Genomic DNA, 21733 nt, shown 5'->3' on the forward strand with positions numbered 1-21733 from the left:
CGGCGTCAAGTCCCGCGTAGGCTGGGGCACTGGTGTGTAGTCCTCGTGGGTGTCTAGCGGGTCGCGGGGCCCAGGCGTGCCGTCTGCTGGGGTTGGATATTGGATCGTGGGGGGGGGGGTAGTGGGTAGTGGGTTACTGGGGCCCCCGAGGGTGCGAGGTCTCGTATGGAGACTGTGTCCTTCCGCCCGTCCGGATACGCAATGTAAGCATACTGGGGGTTGGCGTGGAGGAGTTCGACCCTCTCGACCAGGGGGTCCGTTTTATGGGACCTCACGTGTCTTCTCAATAGGACCGGCCCTGGGGACGTCAGCCATGGCGGTAGCGATGTCCCCGATGTGGACTTCCTTGGGAAGACAAACATTTTCTCATGAGGGGTGGCATTAGTGGCAGTGCAGAGCAGTGACCGAATAGAGTGGAGCGCATCGGGGAGCACATCCTGCCAGCGGGAGGTCGGAAGGCCCCTAGACTTTAAGGCTAGCAGGGCGGCCTTCCAAACTGTCGCATTCTCTCTTTCCACCTGTCCGTTCCCCCGGGGGTTGTAACTGGTGGTCCTGCTTGTGGCAATACCCCTAGCGAGCAGGTACTGGCGGAGTTCGTCGCTCATAAACGATGAGCCCCGGTCGCTATGGATATAGCTGGGGAAACCGAACAGGGTGAAGAGGTCGTTCAGACATTTAATGACCGTGGCACTGGTCATGTCCGGGCAGGGGATGGCGAACGGGAAACGGGAGTACTCATCAATAATGTTGAGGAAGTACACATTGCGGTCGGAGGAGGGGCGAGGCCCTTTAAAATCAACGCTCAGGCGCTTGAAGGGGCGAGTGGCTTTTATCAGGTGAGCCCTGTCTGGTCTATAAAAGTGCGGTTTGCACTCAGCACAGACTTGGCAGTTCCTGGTCATGGTCCTGACCTCCTCAATGGAGTAAGGCAGGTTGCGGGCCTTGATGAAGTGGAAGAACCTGGTGACCCCCGGGTGGCAGAGGTCATTGTGGAGGGCCCGCAGTCTATCGATCTGCGCGCTGGCGCAGGTGCCACGCGATAGAGCATCCGGGGGTTCATTGAGCTTCCCGGGCCGGTACAAGATCTCGTAATTGTAGGTGGAAAGTTCGATTCTCCACCTCAAGATCTTGTCGTTTTTGATTTTGCCCCTCTGCTTGTTGTTAAACATAAAAGCAACTGAACGCTGGTCAGTGAGCAGGGTAAATCGTTTTCCGGCCAGGTAGTGCCTCCAATGACGCACAGCCTCCACAATAGCCTGGGCCTCCTTCTCAACAGCGGAGTGCCTGGTCTCCGGGCCTTGGAGGGTTCGTGAAAAGAAGGCCACGGGTCTCCCCGCCTGATTAAGGGTAGCAGCCAGGGCAAAGTCGGACACGTCGCTTTCCACCTGGAAGGGGATGGATTCGTCCACTGCGTGCATGGTGGCTTTGGCAATGTCTTCCTTGATACGGTGGAAGGCTAAGCGGGCCTCTGCCATCAAGGGAAAAGAGGTGGACTTGATCAGCGGACGGGCCTTGTCCGCATAGTAGGGGACCCACTGGGCGTAATAGGAGAAAAACCCTAGGCACCTCTTCAGGGCCTTGAGGCAGTGGGGCAGTGGGAGTTCCATAAGGGGACGCATCCGGTCGGGGTCGGGACCGATGACTCCGTGTTCCACAACACAACCAAGGATGGCGAGGCGGGTTGTGCGGAATATGCACTTCTCAGAGTCATAGAGTTTTACAGCACAGAAAGAGGCCCTTCGGCCCATCGTGTCTGCGCCGCCCATCCATCCCTGTCCAGTCTAATCCCATTTTCCAGCATTTGGTCCATAGCCTTGTATGCAATGGCATTTCAAGTGCTCATCCAAATGCTTCTTGAATGTTGTGAGGGTTCCTGCCTCCACCACCCTTTCAGGCATTGAGTTCCACATTCCAACCACCCTCTGGGTGAAAAAGTTCCTCCTCAAATCCCCTCTAAATCTCCTGCCCCTTGCCCTGAATCTATGCCCCCTTGTTATTGACCCCCCCACTAAGGGGAAAAGTTCCTCTTTATCTACCCTATCTATGCCCCTCATTATTTTGTACACCTCAATCAGGTCCCCCCTCAGCCTTCTCTGCTCCAAGGAAAACAACTCCAGCCTGTCCAGCCTCTCTTCATAGCTGAGGCGCTCCATCCCAGGTAACATCCTGGTGAATCTTCTCTGCACCCTCTCCAAAGCAATCACATCCTTCCTATAGTGAGGCGACCAGAACTGCACACAGTACTCCAGCTGTGGCCTCACCAGCGTTTTGTACAGCTCCATCATAACCTCCCTGCTCTTATATTCTATGCCTCGGCTAATGAAGGCAAGTATCCCATATGCCTTTTTAACCACCTTATCTACCTGCTCCGCTGCCTTCAGGGATCTATGTACATGTACACCAAGGTCCCTCTGACCCTCTGTACTTCCTAGGGTCCTACCACTCATTGTGTATTCCCTTGCCTTATTTGTCCGTCCAAAATGCATCACCTCGCACTTTTCAGGGTTAAATTCCATTTGCCACTTTTCCGCCCATCTGACCAACCCGTTTATATCGTCCTGTAGCCGGAGGCTTTCCTCCTCGCAATTTACCACCCCACCAATTTTCGTGTCATCTGCGAACTTACTGATCATACCTTTTACATTTTCATCCAAATCATTTATGTAGATCACAAACAATAAGGGACCCAGCACCGATCCCTGAGGTACCCCACTGGACACAGGCTTCCAGTCACAAAAGCAACCTTCGACCATCACCCTCTGCCTCCTGCCACTCAGCCAGTTTAGGATCCAACGCGCCAAGGCACCCTGGATCCCATGGGCTCTTACCTTCTTGACCAGTCTCCTATGCGGGGCTTTGTCAAAAGCTTTACTGAAGTCCATGTACACCACATCCACAGCATTTCCCTCATCCACCCCACTAGTCACCCCCTCGAAAAATTCGATCAGATTTGTTAGACATGATTTACCCTTGACAAAGCCATGCTGACTATCCCCGATTAATCCTTGCCTCTCCAAGTGGAGATTAATTTTGTCCCTCAGAATTTTTTCCAATAATTTCCCCACCACAGATGTTAGACTCACTGGCCTGTAATTCCCTGGTTTATCCCTGCTACCCTTCTTGAATAATGGTACTACGTTAGCTGTTCTCCAGTCCTCTGGTACATCCCCTGTGGCCAGAGAGGTTCTGAAAATTAGTGTCAGAGCCCCTGCAATCTCCTCCCTTGCCTCCCACAGCAGCCTGGGATACATCTCGTCCGGGCCTGGGGATTTATCCACTTTTTGGCCCGCTAAAACCGCTAGCACCTCCTCCCTCTCGATGCTAATATGTTCAAGTATGTCACAGTCCCCTTGCCCGATTTCTATGTCTGCATCGTCTTTCTCCATAGTGAACACAGATGCAAAAAATTCATTTAAAACCCCGCCTACATCCTCTGGCTCTACACACAGATTGCCACTTTGGTCCCTAATGGGCCCTACCCTTTCCCTGGTTATCCTCTTGCCCTTAATATACTTATAAAACATCTTAGGATTTTCCTTTATTTTGCTCGCCAGTGTTATTTCATGGCCCCTCCTCGCCCTCCTAATTTCTTTTTTAAGTATGCCCCTGCACTTTTTATACTCCTCTAGGGCTTCTTCTGTCTTTATACTTATACTTCTCCTTGTTATACGTCAGGTTCAGGAGTTGGGCGGTGCAGAGGAATTTTTCGAGGTTTGCGTCATGGTCCTGCAAGTCATGGCCGCAGATGGTCACATTGTCCAGATATGGGAAAGTGGCCTGCAACGCATTTTGATCGACCATCCGGTCCATCTCCCATTGGAAGACGGAGACCCCGTTGGTGACGCCAAAGGGAACCCTAAGGAAGTGATAGAGGCGGCCGTTTGCCTCAAAGGCAGTATACTGGCGGTCCTCAGGGCCGATAGGGAGCTGGTGGTACGCTGATTTCAGGTCAATGGTCGAGAAGACGCGGTACTGCGCGATCTGGTTGACCATATCAGCTATGCGGGGGAGTGGGTAAGCGTCCAGCAGGGTGTAGCGATTTATTGTCTGGCTGTAGTCGATGACCAGGCGCTGCTTCTCGCCGGTCTTAACGACCACAACCTGGGCTCGCCAGGGGCTGGTGCTGCCCTCAATAATCCCCTCCTTCAGGAGCCGCTCCACTTCGGTTTTAATGAAAACCCTGTCCCCGGCACTGTATCGCCTGCTCTTTGTGGCGATGGGCTTACAGTCGGGGGTGAGGTTAGCAAACAGTGGGGGGGGGGGGTGACTCTGAGTGTGAAGAGGTTGCACCTGGTGCGCGGCGGGCAATTTGGAAGCTGCTGGCTGCGGACTGTGAGTGGGGGATGGGGGTCCACCGTACGCCATCGTAACACTTTTAAGGTGGCACTGAAAATCTAACCCCAGTAGAACGGCAGCGCAGAGGTGGGGCAGGACCAGAAGTTTAAAATTATCGTACACAGTCCCGTCTACTAAGAGTGTCACCACGCAGTAGCCGCCAATGTCCACCGACTGGGACTCGGAGGCCATAGAAATCCGCTGGTGCACAGGCAGGACTGGGAGAGAGCAACGCCGCACCATGTCGGGGTGGATGAAGCTCTCCGTGCTCCCAGAGTCAAAAAGGCAGGTTGTTTCGTGACCATTTACCTTAATGTCCATTGTGGACCGGGCCAGTTGGTGCGGTCTCGCTTGGTCCAGCGTAATGGAGGCCAGCGTAGGGGTCGGTGTGTCGCTGCGGGTATCAGATGAGGCGGTATTGGGGGCCTGCTGCGTCCCGGCTGGCGTCCAAGATGGCGGCGTCCATGATCCCCATGTGGCTGGAGGCGTCCAAAAATGGCTGCTGTTCCGGTGGTTCGCACATGGCTGGGGAGGCCCAAGATGGCGGCCCGCACGGCCCACACGCGCCGCTGCTGGGGTTCGGGGTGGCTTTGGCCCTGCAGACGCTGGCGTAGTGTCCCTACTTCCCGCAGCCCGAGCAGATCGCATTTTTCGCCGGGCAGCACGCTCTGGGGTGTTTGGCCTGGCCACAGAAGTAGCATTTCTGGCCTTGGGACACTGCTGCGGTAGTTGGGCCGTTGCTGGGATGTGGCTGGGGTGGCACGGCGCTATGAGACGGTCCTACCGTGTCCCAGGCTGTCATTCCCCGCGGCGTCCACGGTGCAGAGGAGTAGGCATCCATGCCCCGGTAGGCTGCGTCCAATGATAGTGCGAGTTCAGAGGCCTTGTTGAGGTCGAGGTCACTCTGCTCCAACAGTCGCTGTCGGGTGTAATTGGACCTGTGGCCCGCTACAAAAGCGTCCCGGATAAGTTCCTCTGTGTACACGGCGGCCTTTACATCCATACAACCACAGGCCCGGCCGAGCACAGACAGTGCCTGAAGGTATTCCTCAGTCGATTCCCCAGGTTGTTGTTTACGACTCCCCAGGAGGTGCCTGGCGTACACCTCGTTCACTGGGCGCGTGTACTGGTCCTTGAGGAGCTTGAGAGCAGCCGTGTACGAGGTCGCGTCCTGGATGACCGAGTACGCTCGGTGGTTCACTTTGGAGGTCAGGACATCCAGTTTGTCCTCATCCGATTTGACCATTGCAGCGGAGGCGATCAGGAATCTTTCAAAGCACCTAAGCCAGTGAGCAAACTTGGTGGATGCGTCCGCCTCCCGATGGTCTAAGTCCAGGCATGCTGGTGTGAGGATCTTCTCCATTATAAAAAAATCTTGTTAATAAAATTGATGCGCTATCAATTACTCAAAAGACTGAGGTTAAGCGAGTAACTAACAGGCTTTTATTAACAAGAGAATGAAGGTGTGCCTCGAGTGGTCGACCAGTCCAGAATACAGAGGGACTGTGGAGCAGTCACCTTTATACCTGGACTCGTGGGAGGAGTCAGCCGAGGCATGTACAGACATGTACCCAGTGGAATACAAACACCCACACAGGCAGGTATAACAGTGGTTTATCACAACACTTTACTAAAATGTCCCCGTTTCTTACATTTAAAACAGATAGCCTCTCTGGCTGGGCAACTTTGCCTGGGGTGTTTAGATTGGCCAGAAAAATAACACTTAGACCCATGGGGCACAGCCGCAACAATAGGATTAAGTGGGGGCTCCATTGGTGTTATGGATGCCTCCATACTCGGAACACACGAGGCTGAGAGAGATGCATGGGCTGATGCATACACTTCTGAATTCTGGGCTACATCTAACGATCGAGCAGCAGCAACAACCGTTTTTAAAACTAACGAGTCGTTCTCGAGGAGTCTCTGTCTAATATAATTAGATCGGAGGCCAGATATGAAAGAATTGCAGATGGCTTCTTCCTGATACACTATGGCAGAGACAGCCTTGTAGTTGCAACCCTTAGCCAAAGCCTTAAGGTCCTGCAGGAAATCGTCCAGAGATTCCTCGGGTAATTGCCTGCGAGTAGACAGGAGATACCTGGTGTATACTTCGTTAACCGACTTAAGGTACTGGGCTTTAATAGCTGCGAGGGCCTCTTCATATGTAGTAATATCTTCAATTATAGAGTAAGTTTGATGACTTACCAAGTTGGTTAGAAGACCCAACTTGTTAACCGTCGGATCGGTCGATGATGCGATGAAGTGTTCAAAACATCGGAGCCAATGCGTAAATTTCTTCGACGCATCTGCCGAATGGGGATCGATATCCAGACGCTCTGGTTTCAAAAATCGATCCATCTTCCAAAAGTTGTTATTTAATAAAATTATAGTTCTGAAGATAAAACATTTATAAAAGAGGAAGTGGAAAGGCTTCAACGGGAGGGAATTATCGAACACAGTGGTAGCCCGTGGCGTGCCCAGGTGGTGGTGGTTAAAACTAATGAGAAGAAAAGACTTGTGGTCGATTATAGCCAGACTATAAACTTGTATACCCAATTAGACGCCTATCCTTTGCCTCGTATTTCTGAGATGGTGAACCAGATAGCTCAGTACCGCGTGTTCTCCACCATTGATTTAAAGTCTGCCTACCATCAACTCCCCATCAAAATAGAAGACCAACCTTATACGGCCTTCGAAGCTAATGGGCGCCTGTTCCAATTCCTTCGGGTGCCCTTTGGAGTGACGAATGGGGTATCCGTCTTCCAACGGGAGATGGATCGTATGGTGGATGAATACGCGTTGGAAGCAACATTCCCGTACCTGGACAATGTTACCATCTGTGGGCGTGACCAACGGGAGCATGATCAAAATCTCGCGAAGTTCCTAGAGACTGCAAAGAGGTTAAACCTGACCTACAACGAAAACAAGTGTACCTTCAATACTACACGTTTGTGTATTCTTGGTTGCGTTGTGGAGAATGGGGTAATCGGGCCAGACCCTGAAAGATTACGCCCACTTAAGGAATTACCTTTACCTCACACTGTAAAAGCCTTAAGAAGGTGTCTGGGATTCTTCTCGTACTATGCCCAGTGGGTGGCTAGCTACTCAGATAAAGTCCGACCTCTTATTAAGTCGGCGTCTTTTCCGCTATCGGCGGAAGCTCAGGAGGCTTTCCTTAATATCAAACGGGACATTGAGAAGGCAGTGGTATGTGCCGTGGATGAGAAGGTCCCATTTCAAGTGGAAAGTGATGCATCTGATTTTGCGTTGGCAGCAACTCTTAACCAAGCTGGTAGACCAGTAGCCTTCTTCTCTCGTACATTGCAAGGACCAGAAGTTCGACATTCTTCAGTGGAAAAGGAGGCACAGGCAATTATCGAAGCAGTCAGGTATTGGAGACATTATCTCGCTGGCCAACGTTTTACGCTCATTACTGACCAGCGATCTGTGGCCTTTATGTTCAACACTAAGCAGAGAGGCAAGATCAAAAATGATAAGATTTTAAGATGGCGAATAGAACTGTCAACATATGACTATGATATTCAGTACAGGCCTGGAGTATTTAATGAGCCATCGGATGCTTTGTCACGAGGAGTATGTGCTAGTCTAGGTACAGATAAGCTTCAAAGTCTCCACGACGCACTCTGCCACCCTGGGGTTACCAGAATGAACCACTTCATTAAGTCCCACAACCTACCCTACTCTATTGAGGAGGTCCGGACAATGACCAGAACCTGTCATGTTTGTGCTGAATGCAAACCTCGCTTCTATAAGCCGTCCGAGCCAGCTCATCTTATTAAAGCAACTCGACCATTTGAGCGTTTGAGTCTCGATTTTAAAGGTCCCCTTCCATCGAGCGACCGTAATGTCTATTTTCTTAATATTATAGACGAGTACTCTCGGTTCCCTTTTGTTACCCCTGTCCGGATGTGACTAGTGCTGTTGTAATTAAATGCCTCTGCCAACTGTTTTCCTTGTTCGGCATGCCTAACTATATACATAGTGATAGGGGTTCTTCCTTTATGAGCGAAGAATTACGACAGTTTTTGCTATCGAAGGGGATTGCAACGAGTAGAACTACCAGCTATAACCCTCGTGGTAATGGGCAGGTCGAGAAAGAAAATGCAACAGTGTGGAAGGCTATCGTACTGTCTCTGAAGTCACGAGGCCTGCCGACCTCTCGCTGGCAGGATGTCCTGCCAGATGTGCTGCATTCCATAAGGTCTCTTTTGTGTACAGCGACGAATGCCACCCCTCATGAAAGGATGTTTAGTTTTCCAAGAAAAGCTACTAATGGAGTATCGTTACCCACATGGTTGACGACCACGGGCCCTGTGTTGTTGCGCAGACATGTGAGAGGCCACAAGACTGATCCACTGGTGGAGGAAGTACAACTCCTCCATGCTAATCCCCAGTATGCGTATATTCAATATTCGGATGGGCGAGAGGATACGGTCTCTATTAAAGATCTTGCACCTGCTGGAGCTCGAAAAGAGTTCGACTCTGAGAGTAGAGTTTTCAATCGTGGTATTGGACCTTCAGAGACACAAACCCTCAGCGTGGAAAATACTGATGATTCTGGGAATACGAATGAACCGGAGTTAGTACTCCGGGAGGAGCCTCAGCAAGAGTTACGTCGTTCCCAGAGGATTATCAGACCACCTGACAGACTGAATCTATAGCAGGGGGTGAATGTGATGAAATAACTGTGTTCTGATATTTGTACTTGCACTTGTAATGTCTGGAATGTTCCACTAGGGGGAACCACTAATGCTCCTCCCTGGCCCCGCCCCTCTTCTGGTATGTTCTACCAAGGGCTCAGTCGATGATGGACTCTGTTAACTCTGCCATGATTCTTATTTAATAAAAGGCTTCAGTCTTAAGCTTTAACTTCGGATTTGGGCAGTTATTTGGCACATCAGATAGCTCTTTCAAAGAACTGGCACAGGCACAATGGGCCGAATGGCCTCCTTTTGTGCTATATTATTCTATGATTCTGTATTGAAATTATAGCATCACTGTATTGTAAATAAAACACTGAAATGAGCACACCTGTCGTAAATGCGTTCGTTTTCATGACCTGTGGACACCGCAGGGTATGGAATTTGTTCTGGACATTCATTGATATTATAATTTAATTGTTATTTGTATTCTGTTGCTCCATTTGGGCATGTCTATTATTTTGAACTAACTGTTTGGTTATTGTACTAGTGGTGCCCAAGGGCACTTGTTAGAATAATTTTAGTTTGGTGGCACTGGGGCAACTTAGTGTCACCCCTACAGGGCAAATTAAAAAAAAGGCTTATCAAATGTCACAGTTGCTCAGATGAGGAGCCACATGACAGCCCAGGATCTGCAGAGCAGCATCTATCTCCCAAGGAACCACGCTGCCACCCAATCAGAATGACCGATACAAGAAGGCACGAACCCGCAATCGGACCAATAATTGGCTCGTTATTAAGCGACCGGTGAGAAAAGGTTCAAGATGGCGCTGGTGAGCGAGAGCGAGAACAGAGAGAAGTTAATGGAAGAAATCCCGGAATATGACCGGCGGAAAGAGAAAATGGTGGAGATCCTGCAGCGCCGGGACCAGGAGAGGCAACAAGGGGTGGAGAGGAGGAAACTGGCGAAAGATGTGATCAGCGTGAAGGAGGAAAAGTCCAACTTCTTCACCTCGGCCTTTTCAGACGAGAAGGCGGAGATCGAGGCGCTGCTGGAAGGCTGCGAGGGCACCGACAGGAGTGCCCTCGCCGCCCGCTTCGAGGAGATCTCCCTCAAGATGCAGCGGCTGCAGAAGTTCGTGAACGACAGCATGCTATTCTTGTCGGCCTACGACCTGCGCCAGGCCCAGTTCGCCGTGCAGAAGCTGCAAGGGGCGGTGGTGGAGAGGAGGGAGGAGTGCCTGCCCAAGAAGAAATTCGCTTTCAAGTCCCGCAAGAAAGAAGGCGCCGGTCCCAAAGAAACCAAATCCGCCGATTCCCCTTCCGATAAGAAAGCCAGCGACCCCATCGTGAACGAGGAAAACCTCTGCGGCTTTTCGGACACCGACTCTCAGGTGCTAATCCGGCGGGCGGACGAGATCAGCGGGAAGGACGTGCTATTGACCAGGTTGTCCAACTGCGTGGTGAAGCTGCTGGGCTCGCCCAACACACTCCACGTCAAGAATGTCACCAATTCCAAGGTGCTGTGTGGACCTGTCTCGACCTCGGTGTTTATTGACCAGTCCGTCGGTTGCACTTTCGCTTTCGCTTGTCAGCAACTGCGAACCCATAATACGAAGGATGCAAATATATATTTGCATGTGACCAGCAGAGCCATCGTAGAAGATTGCACCGGAGTTTCCTTTGCTCCGTTTAACTGGAAGTACGAAGGCATTGAGAAGGACTTTGAACTGGCAGGTTTGGACAAGGCGAAGAACAATTGGAACATTATTGACGATTTCAACTGGCTCGCGTCTGATCATTCCCCTAACTGGAGTATTCTGGCTGAAGAGTCTCGAATAACTGATTGGGACGAAATCTTATCGCCATAAATGTGTCCCATGTGCCTAACGTCTTGCGACTTGATTGCAACTCGTCGTATACTTGAATATAAGCAAAATAAGCCTATATTGGACAGAAAGGAAGTCAACTTATTTAATTTTTGGTCATGCTTATTTGTAGGGCAGTAATTGGTATGTGTTGAGGCTCAACTTACAGTTTGCATGTTCTATTGTAAGGTACCTTCTGTATGAAATAACGTTACATGCAATGTATCCTTGTCGAAATTTTGTTCAGTGTTTGAATTTATATTGGAAAATGTTCATTATCATACTGTTGGAATATAGTTCCTAAAGAAGAGTTGAAACTAATTTTAGAATGCAGAAGAGTAATGGATGAAATAAAGAAATTCTTCCTGCCTTTGGTGTTTTTGACCATCTTTAACCGGCTTGCTTTTGATTCTATATAAGGGCAATATTTACTTAAATCTGAAACCATCCCTTGCAGACTCAAATCCTATAGGGACCGACCCCGACCGCAATACCCCCCGCAGCACCCCCCCTGGGACCTACCTCGGCGTCAGCGTCCCGGACCCGATCGGGACCGCCACCCCCGGTACCGGCTGCGACATCGGACCCCCGCGATCAGGCCGCCGGCTGCTTCTTCTGCGGCCAGGCGAAACACCCGAGGGCGCGCTGCCCAGCCAGAAACGCGACCTGCTCGAGCTGCCTGAACAAAGGCCACTTTGCAAAGGCCTGCAGAGGGAGATCAACAGAGGCCAGCAGTGCCTCATGCGAGCTGTGGGGGCGGCCATCTTCCATCAAGGCCACAGAGGCCAGCATCCCCACATGTGAGTCATGGGGCGGCCATCTTTGATCCAGGCAACCGACACCAGCAGTGCCTCATGTGAGTTGTGGGGGCAGACATCTTCTCCGCCATTTTGTCCAACCTCGTGGGCGCTGCCATTTTACCCACCACGCTCGACCGCCACCGTGCCTCCAGACCCGACCACCGCCTCACCCGCAGACGACAGCAACTCGCTCAGCTATACACTAGCCTCCGTCACACTGGACCAAGCCCGCCCGCACCACCTGTCCAAGTCCATGATGGACATCAAAGTAAACGGCCACGCCACGACCTGCCTGTTCGACAGCGGAAGCACGGAGAGTTTCATCCACCCAGACACGGTGAGCCACTACTCCCTCACGGTCCGGCCAACGCGCAACCGGATCTCGATGGCATCGAGGTCCCACGCCACAGACATCAGCGGCTACTGTGTTGTGACCCTGTCGGTTAAGGGCACGGAGTATAAAAATGTTAAACTCCTCGTCCTGCCCCAGCTATGCGCTGCCGTCCTACTAGGTCTAGACTTCCAATCCCACCTCCAAAGCGTCACGCTAGCATACGGCGGACCCCTCCCCCCCACTCACAGTCGACAACCAACAGATTTTAAACCGCCCACCGCGTAACACCTGCGGCCTATCCACCCTCAAGGTCCCGCCACCTTCCCTGTTCGCCAACCTCACCCCCGACTGCAAACCCGTCGCTACCAAGAGCAGGCGGTACAGCGCCGGGGACAGAGCTTTCATTAGCTCCGAGGTGCAGCGTCTCCTGAAGGAGGGCATCATCGAGGGGAGCACCAGCCCCTGGCGTGCCCAGGTCGTGGTCGTTAAGACCGGCAATAAAAACCGCCTGGTCATCGACTACAGCCAGACCATAAACAGGTACACCCAGCTGGACGCATACCCCCTTCCCCGCATATCTGATACGGTCAATCAGATCGCACAATACCGAGTATTCTCGACCATCGACCTTAAGTCGGCCTACCACCAACTCCCTATCCGCCCTGAGGACCGCCAGTATACCGCCTTCGAGGCGAATGGCCGCCTCTACCACTTCCTTAGGGTCCCCTTCGGCGTCACCAACGGGGTTTCGGTCTTCCAAAGGGAGATGGACCGGATGGTTGACCAGAACGGGCTGCACGCCACGTTCCCCTACCTAGATAACGTCACCATCTGCGGCCGCGACCGGCAGGACCATGATGTTAATCTGGAGAGATTCCTCCGTACGGCCCAACGGCTGAACCTCACCTACAATAAGGAGAAATGTGTGTTTAACACCTCGCCTTGCCATCCTCGGCTGTGTTGTAGAGAACGGAGTCATCGGCCCCGACCCCGAAAGAATGCGCCCCCTCATGGAGCTACCCCTCCCCCACTGTCCAAAGGCACTAAAGAGAACCCTGGGGCTCTTCGCCTACTATGCCCAATGGGTGCCCAATTATGCGGACAAAGCCAGACCCCTCATGAAGTCCACATCCTTCCCCCTTACGGAGGAAGCGTGCGCAGCCTTCTCCCTCATTAAGGGAGACATTGCCAAGGCCACAATGCACGCAGTGGATGAGTCCATCCCCTTCCAAGTGGAGAGCGATGCATCCGACTTCGCCCTAGCCGCTACCCTTAACCAGGAGGGGAGACCGGTGGCCTTCTTCTCAAGGACCCTCCAGGGCCCTGAGATCCGACACTCGTCGGTCGAGAAGGAGGCCCAGGCGATTGTGGAGGCGGTACGACGCTGGAGGCATTACCTGGCAGGCAAACGATTTACCCTCCTCACCGACCAGCGTTCGGTCGCTTTTATGTTTAATAACAAGCTGAGGGGCAAAATCAAGAATGACAAGATCTTGAGGTGGAGAATCGAGCTCTCCACCTATGATTATGATATCTTGTACCGGCCAGGTAAGCTGAACGAACCCCCTGATGCTCTTTCACGAATTACATGCGCCAGCGCGCAAATTGATAGACTTCAGACCCTCCACAACAACCTCTGCCACCCCGGAGTCACCAGACTTTACCACTTCATTAAGGCCCGCAACCTGCCCTACTCCATCGAGGAGGTCAGGACCATGACCAGGAACTGCCAGACCTGTGCCGAGTGCAAACCGCACTTCTTTAGGCTGGACAGAGCAAGCCTGATCAAGGCCACCCGCCCCTTCGAGCGCCTGAGCATCGACTTTGCGGTCAGAGGACGGGAGGGGCCCCTTAATGTGTACTTCCTCAACATTGTTGATGAGTACTCCCGTTTCCCCTTTGCCTTCCCCTGCCCAGACATGACCAGTACCACGGTCATTAAATGCCTGAACGACCTCTTCGCCTTGTTCGGGTTCCCAAACTATATACATAGTGACCGGGGCTCCTCCTTCATGAGCGAGGAACTCCGTCAGTTCCTACTAGCGAGAGGTATTGCTGCAAGCAGGACCACCAGCTACAACCCCCGAGGGAACGGGCAGGTGGAAAGAGAGAACGCGACGGTATGGAAGGCCGTCCTCTTAGCCTTAAAGTCTAAGGGCCTCCCAACTTCCCGCTGGCAGGAAGTCCTCCCGGCAGCGCTGCATTCCATCCGGTCACTACTGTGCACTGCCATTAACGCCACCCCCCCCATGAACGAATGTTTGTTTTCCCCAGGAAGTCGACTACAGGAACCACGCTACCAACCTGGCTGACCTCTCCGGGGCCCGTCCTGCTGCGAAAGCACGTGAGGGCCCATAAAACGGACTCCCTGGTCGAGAGGGTGAACCTCCTGCACACCAACCCCCAGTACGCCTATGTGGCATACCCAGACGGGCGGGAGGACACAGTCTCCTTACGAGACCTCGCACCCTCGGGCACTCCTGAGACACCACCGTTACCCCCCCCCCCCACTGCCACCCGAGGTAGACGGCATGCCGGAACCCCACGAGCCTTCGCCGACCACGCAGACACCAGCATTAACACCGGATAATGCAACACCGCCGCTGCGACGATCAGGAAGGCTTACGAGGCCTCCGGACAGACTGACATACCAGAACTGGTAGTACACTTCACCCCGCCGGACTCAAATCTAAACAAGGGGTGAATGTGGTAAACCACTTTTATCGTTCACTATCGTTACACTATAGTTATCACTGTTATATCGTTACTCTATGGTTATCACTGTTCACACTGTTGTATCACTATACGAGGTCGCCTCTCGTCACGCTGTTATACCTGGGCTGACCACTGCTGACTCCGCCCACGGCTCCACCTACCTGCCCAGGTATAAAGGTGGTCGACTGGCTGGTATTCCTCCTTGTTGGATCCGATCACCCACGAGGGTGGGCTCTGTTATTTAGCCAATAAAAACCTATAGTTACTTTCTTAACTCGTCGCTTTTCATTGGATAAATTGATAGGTATATCATACTGTGAAGGAGGAATTCCTAGAGGTGTATACGGGATGGTTTCCTGGACCAATATGTCGAGGAACCAACTAGAGATCAGGCCATCTTAGACTGGGTATTATGTAATGAGAATGGATTAATTAGCAATCTTGTGTGAGGCCCCTTGGGGAGAAGCGATCATAATATGATAGAATTCTTCATTAAGATGGAGAGTGAAGTAGTTGACTCAGAGATTAGGGTCCAGAATTTAAATAAAGGGAACTACGATGGTGAGGCACGAGTTGGTTAGGATAGATTGGGGAACATTACTTAAAGGGTTGACGGTGGATAGGCAATGGCAAACATTTAAAGATCGCATGGATGAACTACAGAATTTGTTCATCCCTGTCTGGCATAAAAATAAAACAAAAAAGGTGGCGCAACCGTGGCTAACAAGGGAAATTAGGGATAGCATAAGATCCAAGGAGAGGACATAAAAATTGGCCAGAAAAAGCAGCAAACCTGGGGAGCAGTTTAGGATTCAGCAAAGGAGGACAAAAGGATTAATTAAGAGGGGGATAATAGAATATGAGAGTAAGCTTTCAGGGAACATAAAAACTGACTGTAAAAGCTTCTATAGATATGTGAAGTAAAAAGATTGGTGAAGTCAAGTGTAGGTCCCTTGCAGTCAGAATCAGGGGAATTTATAATGGGGAACAAAGAAATACATACTTTGGTTCTGTCTTCACAAAGGAGGACACAAATAACCTCCCAGAGATGTCAGGGATTATAAGGTCTAATGAGAGGGAGGAACTGAATGAAATCAGTATTTGTCGGGAAATGGTGTTAGGGAAATTGATGGGATTGAAGGCCGATAAATCCCCAGGGCCTGATAATCTACACCCTAGGGTACTTAAGGAAGTGGCCCTAGAAATAGTAGATGCATTGCTGGTCATCTTCCAAAATTCTGTAGACTCTGGCACAGTTTCCATGGATTGGAGGGTAGCTAATGTAACCCCACTATTTAAAAAAGGTGGTAGAGACAAAACGGGGAATTATAGCCTGACATCGGTAGTGGGGAAAATGCTAGAGTCCATTATAAAAGATGTAATAGCAGAGCACTTGGAAAACAGTGACAGGATCAGACAAAGTCAACATGGATTTACAAAAGTGCTTGACTAATCTGGAATTTTTTGATGTAACTGGTAGAATAGATAAGGGAGAACCAGTGGATGTGGTGTATTTGGACTTTCAGAAGGCTTTCGATAAGGTCCCGCATAAGAGATTAGCGTGTAAAGTTAAAGCACATGGGATTGGGGATAAGGTACTGACTTGGATAGAGAACTGGTTGGCAGACAGGAAGCAAAGAGTTGGAATAAACGGGTCCTTTTCCGAATGGCAGGCAGTGACTAGTGGGGTACCGCAGGGATCGGTGCTAGGACCCCAGCTATTCACAATATATATTAATGATCTAGACGAGGGAACTAGATGTAATATCTCCAAGTTTGCAGACGACACAAAGCTGGGTGGACGTGTGCGGTGAGGAGGATGCCGAGAAACTTCAGTATGATTTGGACAGGTTGGGTGATATGGCAGATGCAGTATAATGATGATAAATGCGAGGTTATCCACTTTGGTGGCAAAAACAGGAAGGCAGATTATTATCTGAACGTCAATAGATTGGGAGAAGGGGAAGTGCAATGAGACCTGGGTGTCCTTGTGCACCAGTCGCTGAAGGTAAGCATGCAGGTGCAGCAGGCGGTTAGGAAGGCAAATGGTATGTTGGCCTTCATAGCGAGAGGATTCGAGTGCAGGAGCAAGGATGTCTTGCTGCAGATGTACAGGACCTTGGTGAGACCACACCTTGAGTATTGTGTGCAGTTTTGGTCGCCTTATCTGCGGAAGGATGTTCTTACCATGGAGGGGGTGCAGCGAAGATTCACCAGACTGCTACCTGGGATGGCAGGAATGACGTATGAGGAGAGATTGGATCGATTGGGCTTATATTCGCTGGAGTTTAGAAGAATGAGAGGGGATCTCATTGAAACTTATAAAATTCTAACAGGACTAGACAGACTAGATGCAGGAAGGATGTTCCTGATGGCGGGGGTGTCCAAAACCAGGGGTCACAGTCTAAAGATAAAGGATAAGCCATGTAGGACAGAGATGAGGAGGAATTTCTTCACCCAGAGAGTGGTGAATCTGTGGAATTCTCTACCACAAAAGGCAATTGAGGCCAATTCATTAAATATATTCAAGAAGGAGTTAGATATATTTCTTAAGGCTAAAGGGATCAAAGGATATGGGGAGAAAGGAGGGACAGGGTACTGAATTTGGATGATCAGCCATGATCTCATTAAATGGCAGAGCAGGCTTGAGGGGCCGAATGGCCTACTCCTGCTCCTATCTTCTATGTTTCTATGTTACTATTGAAATATCTTGAGCAAGATGTTCCCACTTATGGGTGTTGTATCCGTGTGTTAATAGAGACACGGAAGGCAGGAGTAGGTTTCACAGGTGTTTACTGAACAAAGTCTGGAGGTGAACTAACTGATACAACACAATATACAGGCTTATATAGCCCGAGTGGCCATTACCGGCATTACAGTACACAGGGGCTCTTAAAGGCACATACACTACAATTCCTCCCCTTTTAGCCAACCAGTACATAATATTTTAAGTAATCATTAATTACATGTTACAAGAACAATAATCTACACATTGCTGCAGTTAATCAATTATAAGTCAGTCTCTCTGGAGGCTTCCTGACTCGGTCCGGATAACACCTCGGTGGTGTAGTAGTTTCTGGTGGTGTAGTAGGTTCTTTTGGCAAGGCTGATTCGGCTTGAATGCCAGTGTCGGGTTCATCTGGTTCCAGTATCACCGGATCGGAGGTAGATACTATGGGTATCTCTACTTCATCATTAGGCGTATAGAGTTGTGGTGTAGGTTGTCCCTTTTCGGATGACTCTATGATCTGGTCAGCATGGCGCCTTATTATGCTTTCTCCAATGTCCACGGTATACATCAGCGGTCCTAGTCGTGTGTGTAATGATATCAGCAAATAGTGATGATATTTATCTGTGTTTGATTACTTATGCCTTACAGCATATTTGTCTGTGTTTTTGATTACTTGTGCCTGACCAGCAGAGGTCATGTGAGAGACAAGCAGTCCAGAGGAGTTTTACTTTCAGTTTCATTCTAGATGCATCACAGCATAGTGTGTTCTGTAAAAAGCTGTAGAAAGTCTTGAACAAGACTTTAGATTAAACAACATTCTCTTTCAGAAATGAGTCTTTATTGAACCCAAAAAGAAAACAAAACATGGTGTCAGAAGTGGCTGAAAGAGAAAAAATCTGAAGTTAGCAACTTGATGGGACAGTGAAAGCAGTTGTGGCAAGTAAGCGAAATCAGCTCTCCACATATTAGCAAGCCAGAAGAGAACATCGTTGCTTACCATTAGAGAATAGCTAACGAAGTGAAAAAATGGAAGGTTTACTCCCACCGGCGACGCTTCAATTGACAGGTAATGTGGCTGAAAATTGGAGAAGGTTCAAACAACGTTTAGAGTTGTATTTAGCGGCAATCGGAGCTGACGAGAAAAGTGATAAACAAAAATCGTCCGTGTTCTTACATGGCGTGGGTGATGCAGCGCTGGAGGTATATAATAATTTCATATTTGCTGTTGATGGAGACAAAATGAAGCTAGATAAAATAATGGAACAGTTTGAGGCCTACTGCATACCTAAACGCAACGTGACCTTTGAGAGGCACAAATTTTTCACGTGTACAGAAAATCGGCGAGACTATTGATCAGTATGTGACTGAACTGAGAAACCGGAGCAAATCGTGTGAATTTGGGGGACTCACAGACTCGCTGATAAAAGACAGACTGGTGTGTGGTATTCCAGATAATGGTCTAAGGGAAAGGCTGCTAAGAGAGCAAGATCTAGACCTGGGAAAAGCCATAGCATTGTGTAGGGCTACAGAGACTGTGAAGTTGCAGGCAAAGGAGCTGTTCAGTGACAGTAGCTGCAACGTGGATGCAGTGAGAAAGAACGGATACAAACCGTTTAACAAAGAGAGCGCCAATGTGAAAAAAGAGACGTGGCCAGCAAACGAAAATGAAAGAGACAATCGGAAGTTATGTAGTCGATGCGGTACACAGCATCCACCAAGAAAGTGTCCAGCATATGGTAAAACATGCAATAGATGCAACAAAAACAACCATTATGCCCGTTGCTGTAAGAACCAAGCGCAACAAAACAAGGTCCATACAGTAGATGAAAGCGAGATAGAGGAATTCAATGTAGATGTTGTGTCTGAAAACAAAAAAGAGACTGGATGTTGACACTAAAAATGAATGACATACACATTCCATTTAAATTGGATACTGGAGCACAAGTTAATGTGATATCAGCGACCGATTTTAAGAGAATTAGACCCAGACCAAAGTTACATGGAATACAAGTGAAAGTGACCGGATACTCAGGTACTGATATACCAGTGAAAGGAAAATGCATTGTCAAAGTAACACACAAGGACAGAGAGCACACGCTAGCATTAATCGTGGTGCCAAAGGATGTGCAAGCCATACTAGGGTTAAAAGCCTGTGAGAGACTGAACCTGGTAAAGAGAGTCCTCGTTGTGGAAAGCGAAGGAGAGACAGTCTATGATGAACTCATGAAAGAGTACAAAGACCTATTTAAGGGTCGAGGCTGCATTCCAGGAGAACACACGATCAGAGTAGATAAAAGTATGACACCGGTCATACATCCATGCAGAAAAGTTCCGTTTGCTCTTCAAAAGCAACTGAAGGCAGAGTTGGACAGGATGGAAAGCCTGAACGTGATTCAGAAGATAGATGAGCCAACTGAGTGGGTGAGTTCCCTCGTCGTAGTGGACAAAAAGAATGGAAAGCTCAGAATTTGCCTGGATCCAAGAGATCTAAACAGAGCAATAAAGAGAGAGCACTTCAAGCTTCCTACACGTGAGGAAATCATGGCACAGTTTGCAAATGCAAAATATTTCAGCAAGTTAGATGTGTCCTCAGGATTTTGGCAGATGAAGCTGGACGAAGCAAGTTCAAGACTGTGCACGTTCAACACTCCATTTGGCAGATACAGATTCCAAAGGTTACCATTTGGCATTGCCTCAGCTCCTGAAGTGTATCACAAGACTATCCATATGATCTATGAGCACCTGGAGGGAGTTGATACATCAATGGATGACATCATAGTATGGGGAACCACGAGAACTGAGCATGACGAGAGACTGAAAAAAGTGCTGGAAGCAACAAGGAAAACAAACCTGAAGCTGAATAGAGAGAAATGCCAGCTCGGGGTGACAGAACTGACATTCGTGGGAGATATCCTTAGCAGTGAGGGCATCAGACCAGATCCCAGAAAGGTGTCCGCCATTGAGAATATGCCAAGGCCACAATGCAAAAAGGACGTGCAGAGGTTTAATGGAATGATCAACTACATGGGTAAATTCATATCCAACCTCTCAGAAAAAATAGCGCCACTGAGACGACTAACTGAAAAGAACATAGAATGGGAATGGAATCATGAGCATGAGAAGTCATGGAGCGATCTAAAGAAACTGCTCACAGAGGAACCAGTTCTGAGGTTTTATGACCCAGCGAGACCCATCAAGATATCATCAGATGCATCAGAGTGGGCTCGGTGCCGTTCTTCTGCAACAATATGACTACTGGCAACCTATTGCATATGCATCGCGCTCAATGACAGACGCGGAGACGCGATATGCTCAAATAGAAAAGGAGCTGCTCAGCATCACATACGCCTGTGAAAGATTTCACCAGTTTGTGGCAGGACAAGCAATCAGTGTAGAGACTGACCATAAGCCCTTGATTGCATTGTTCCAAAAGCCACTGAATAGCTGTCCGCTTAGAATACAAAGAATGATGATCAGGCTGCAACGCTATACACTGAATGTTGCGTACACACCGGGTAAGCTGATGTATACAGCAGACATGTTGTCCAGAGCTGTTGACCCAAGTGAGCCCGCAAACACCACAATGGATGAAAAAGTGAACGCCTACGTGGACATGATCACAAGTGCACTGCCCATAGCAGATGCAAAAATGGAGCTCATAAAGACTGAGACAAACAAAGATGAAACAATGAGACGACTGAGAAAAAGCATCTTGGATGGATGGCCCAACATGAAGCAAGACTGCTCACCTGATATAGCAGAGTACTGGAACTGCAGGGCGGAACTATCAGTGGTCGAAGACATCATCTACAAAGGAAGTAAAATAGTTATCCCAAAGAGTCTGAGAAGAGAGATGCTAAAAAAGATCCATGGAGGACATCTGGGAATCGAAAAGTGTAAGAAAAGAGCATGAGAGGTGATGTACTGGCCATGAATCAACCAAGATGTGACAAATGAGGTGTCAAACTGCACAATATGCCTGAAATATCGAGCAAGCAATCCGGTAGAACCACTAAAGCCACACCCAGCACCAGACAGACCTTACCAGAAGGTAGGCGCTGACCTATTCGTATGTCAAGGGAAGGACTATCTTGTCGTCACAGACTATTACTCCCTGTATCCAGAGGTTTGTAGACTGTACACCACCACTGCAGAAGCTGTGATAAGAAGTATGAAAGCCATATTCTCCAGACATGGCGTGGCAAGCGAGGTCTTCACAGACAACGGACCCCAGTTTAACAATGCAAATTTCCGACACTTTGCCAAAGAGTGGGACTTTGTCCACACAA

General features: G+C 49.5%; 1 protein-coding gene across 1 annotated transcript; it reads left to right on the forward strand.

The window, feature by feature from the left end:
* Window positions 1-9703: 9703 nt before the first annotated feature.
* tbcc (tubulin folding cofactor C) lies at window positions 9704-11234 on the forward strand. Its single transcript, XM_085980792.1, has one exon. The coding sequence runs from the start codon at window positions 9821-9823 to the stop codon at window positions 10865-10867; it is 1047 nt and encodes a 348-aa protein (XP_085836918.1). The 5' UTR covers window positions 9704-9820; the 3' UTR covers window positions 10868-11234.
* The last annotated feature ends 10499 nt before the right edge of the window (window positions 11235-21733 follow it).

Source organism: Somniosus microcephalus, chromosome 3 (genome assembly GCF_052327205.1).
Source record: "Somniosus microcephalus isolate GS21.2 chromosome 3, FLI_Smic_1.0, whole genome shotgun sequence".
NCBI lineage: Eukaryota > Metazoa > Chordata > Chondrichthyes > Squaliformes > Somniosidae > Somniosus > Somniosus microcephalus.

What these genes read in the sequence shown, in the direction of transcription:
- tbcc (XM_085980792.1), top strand. Translation starts at nt 9,821, where the DNA reads ATGGCGCTGGTGAGCGAGAGCGAGAACAGAGAGAAGTTAATGGAAGAA.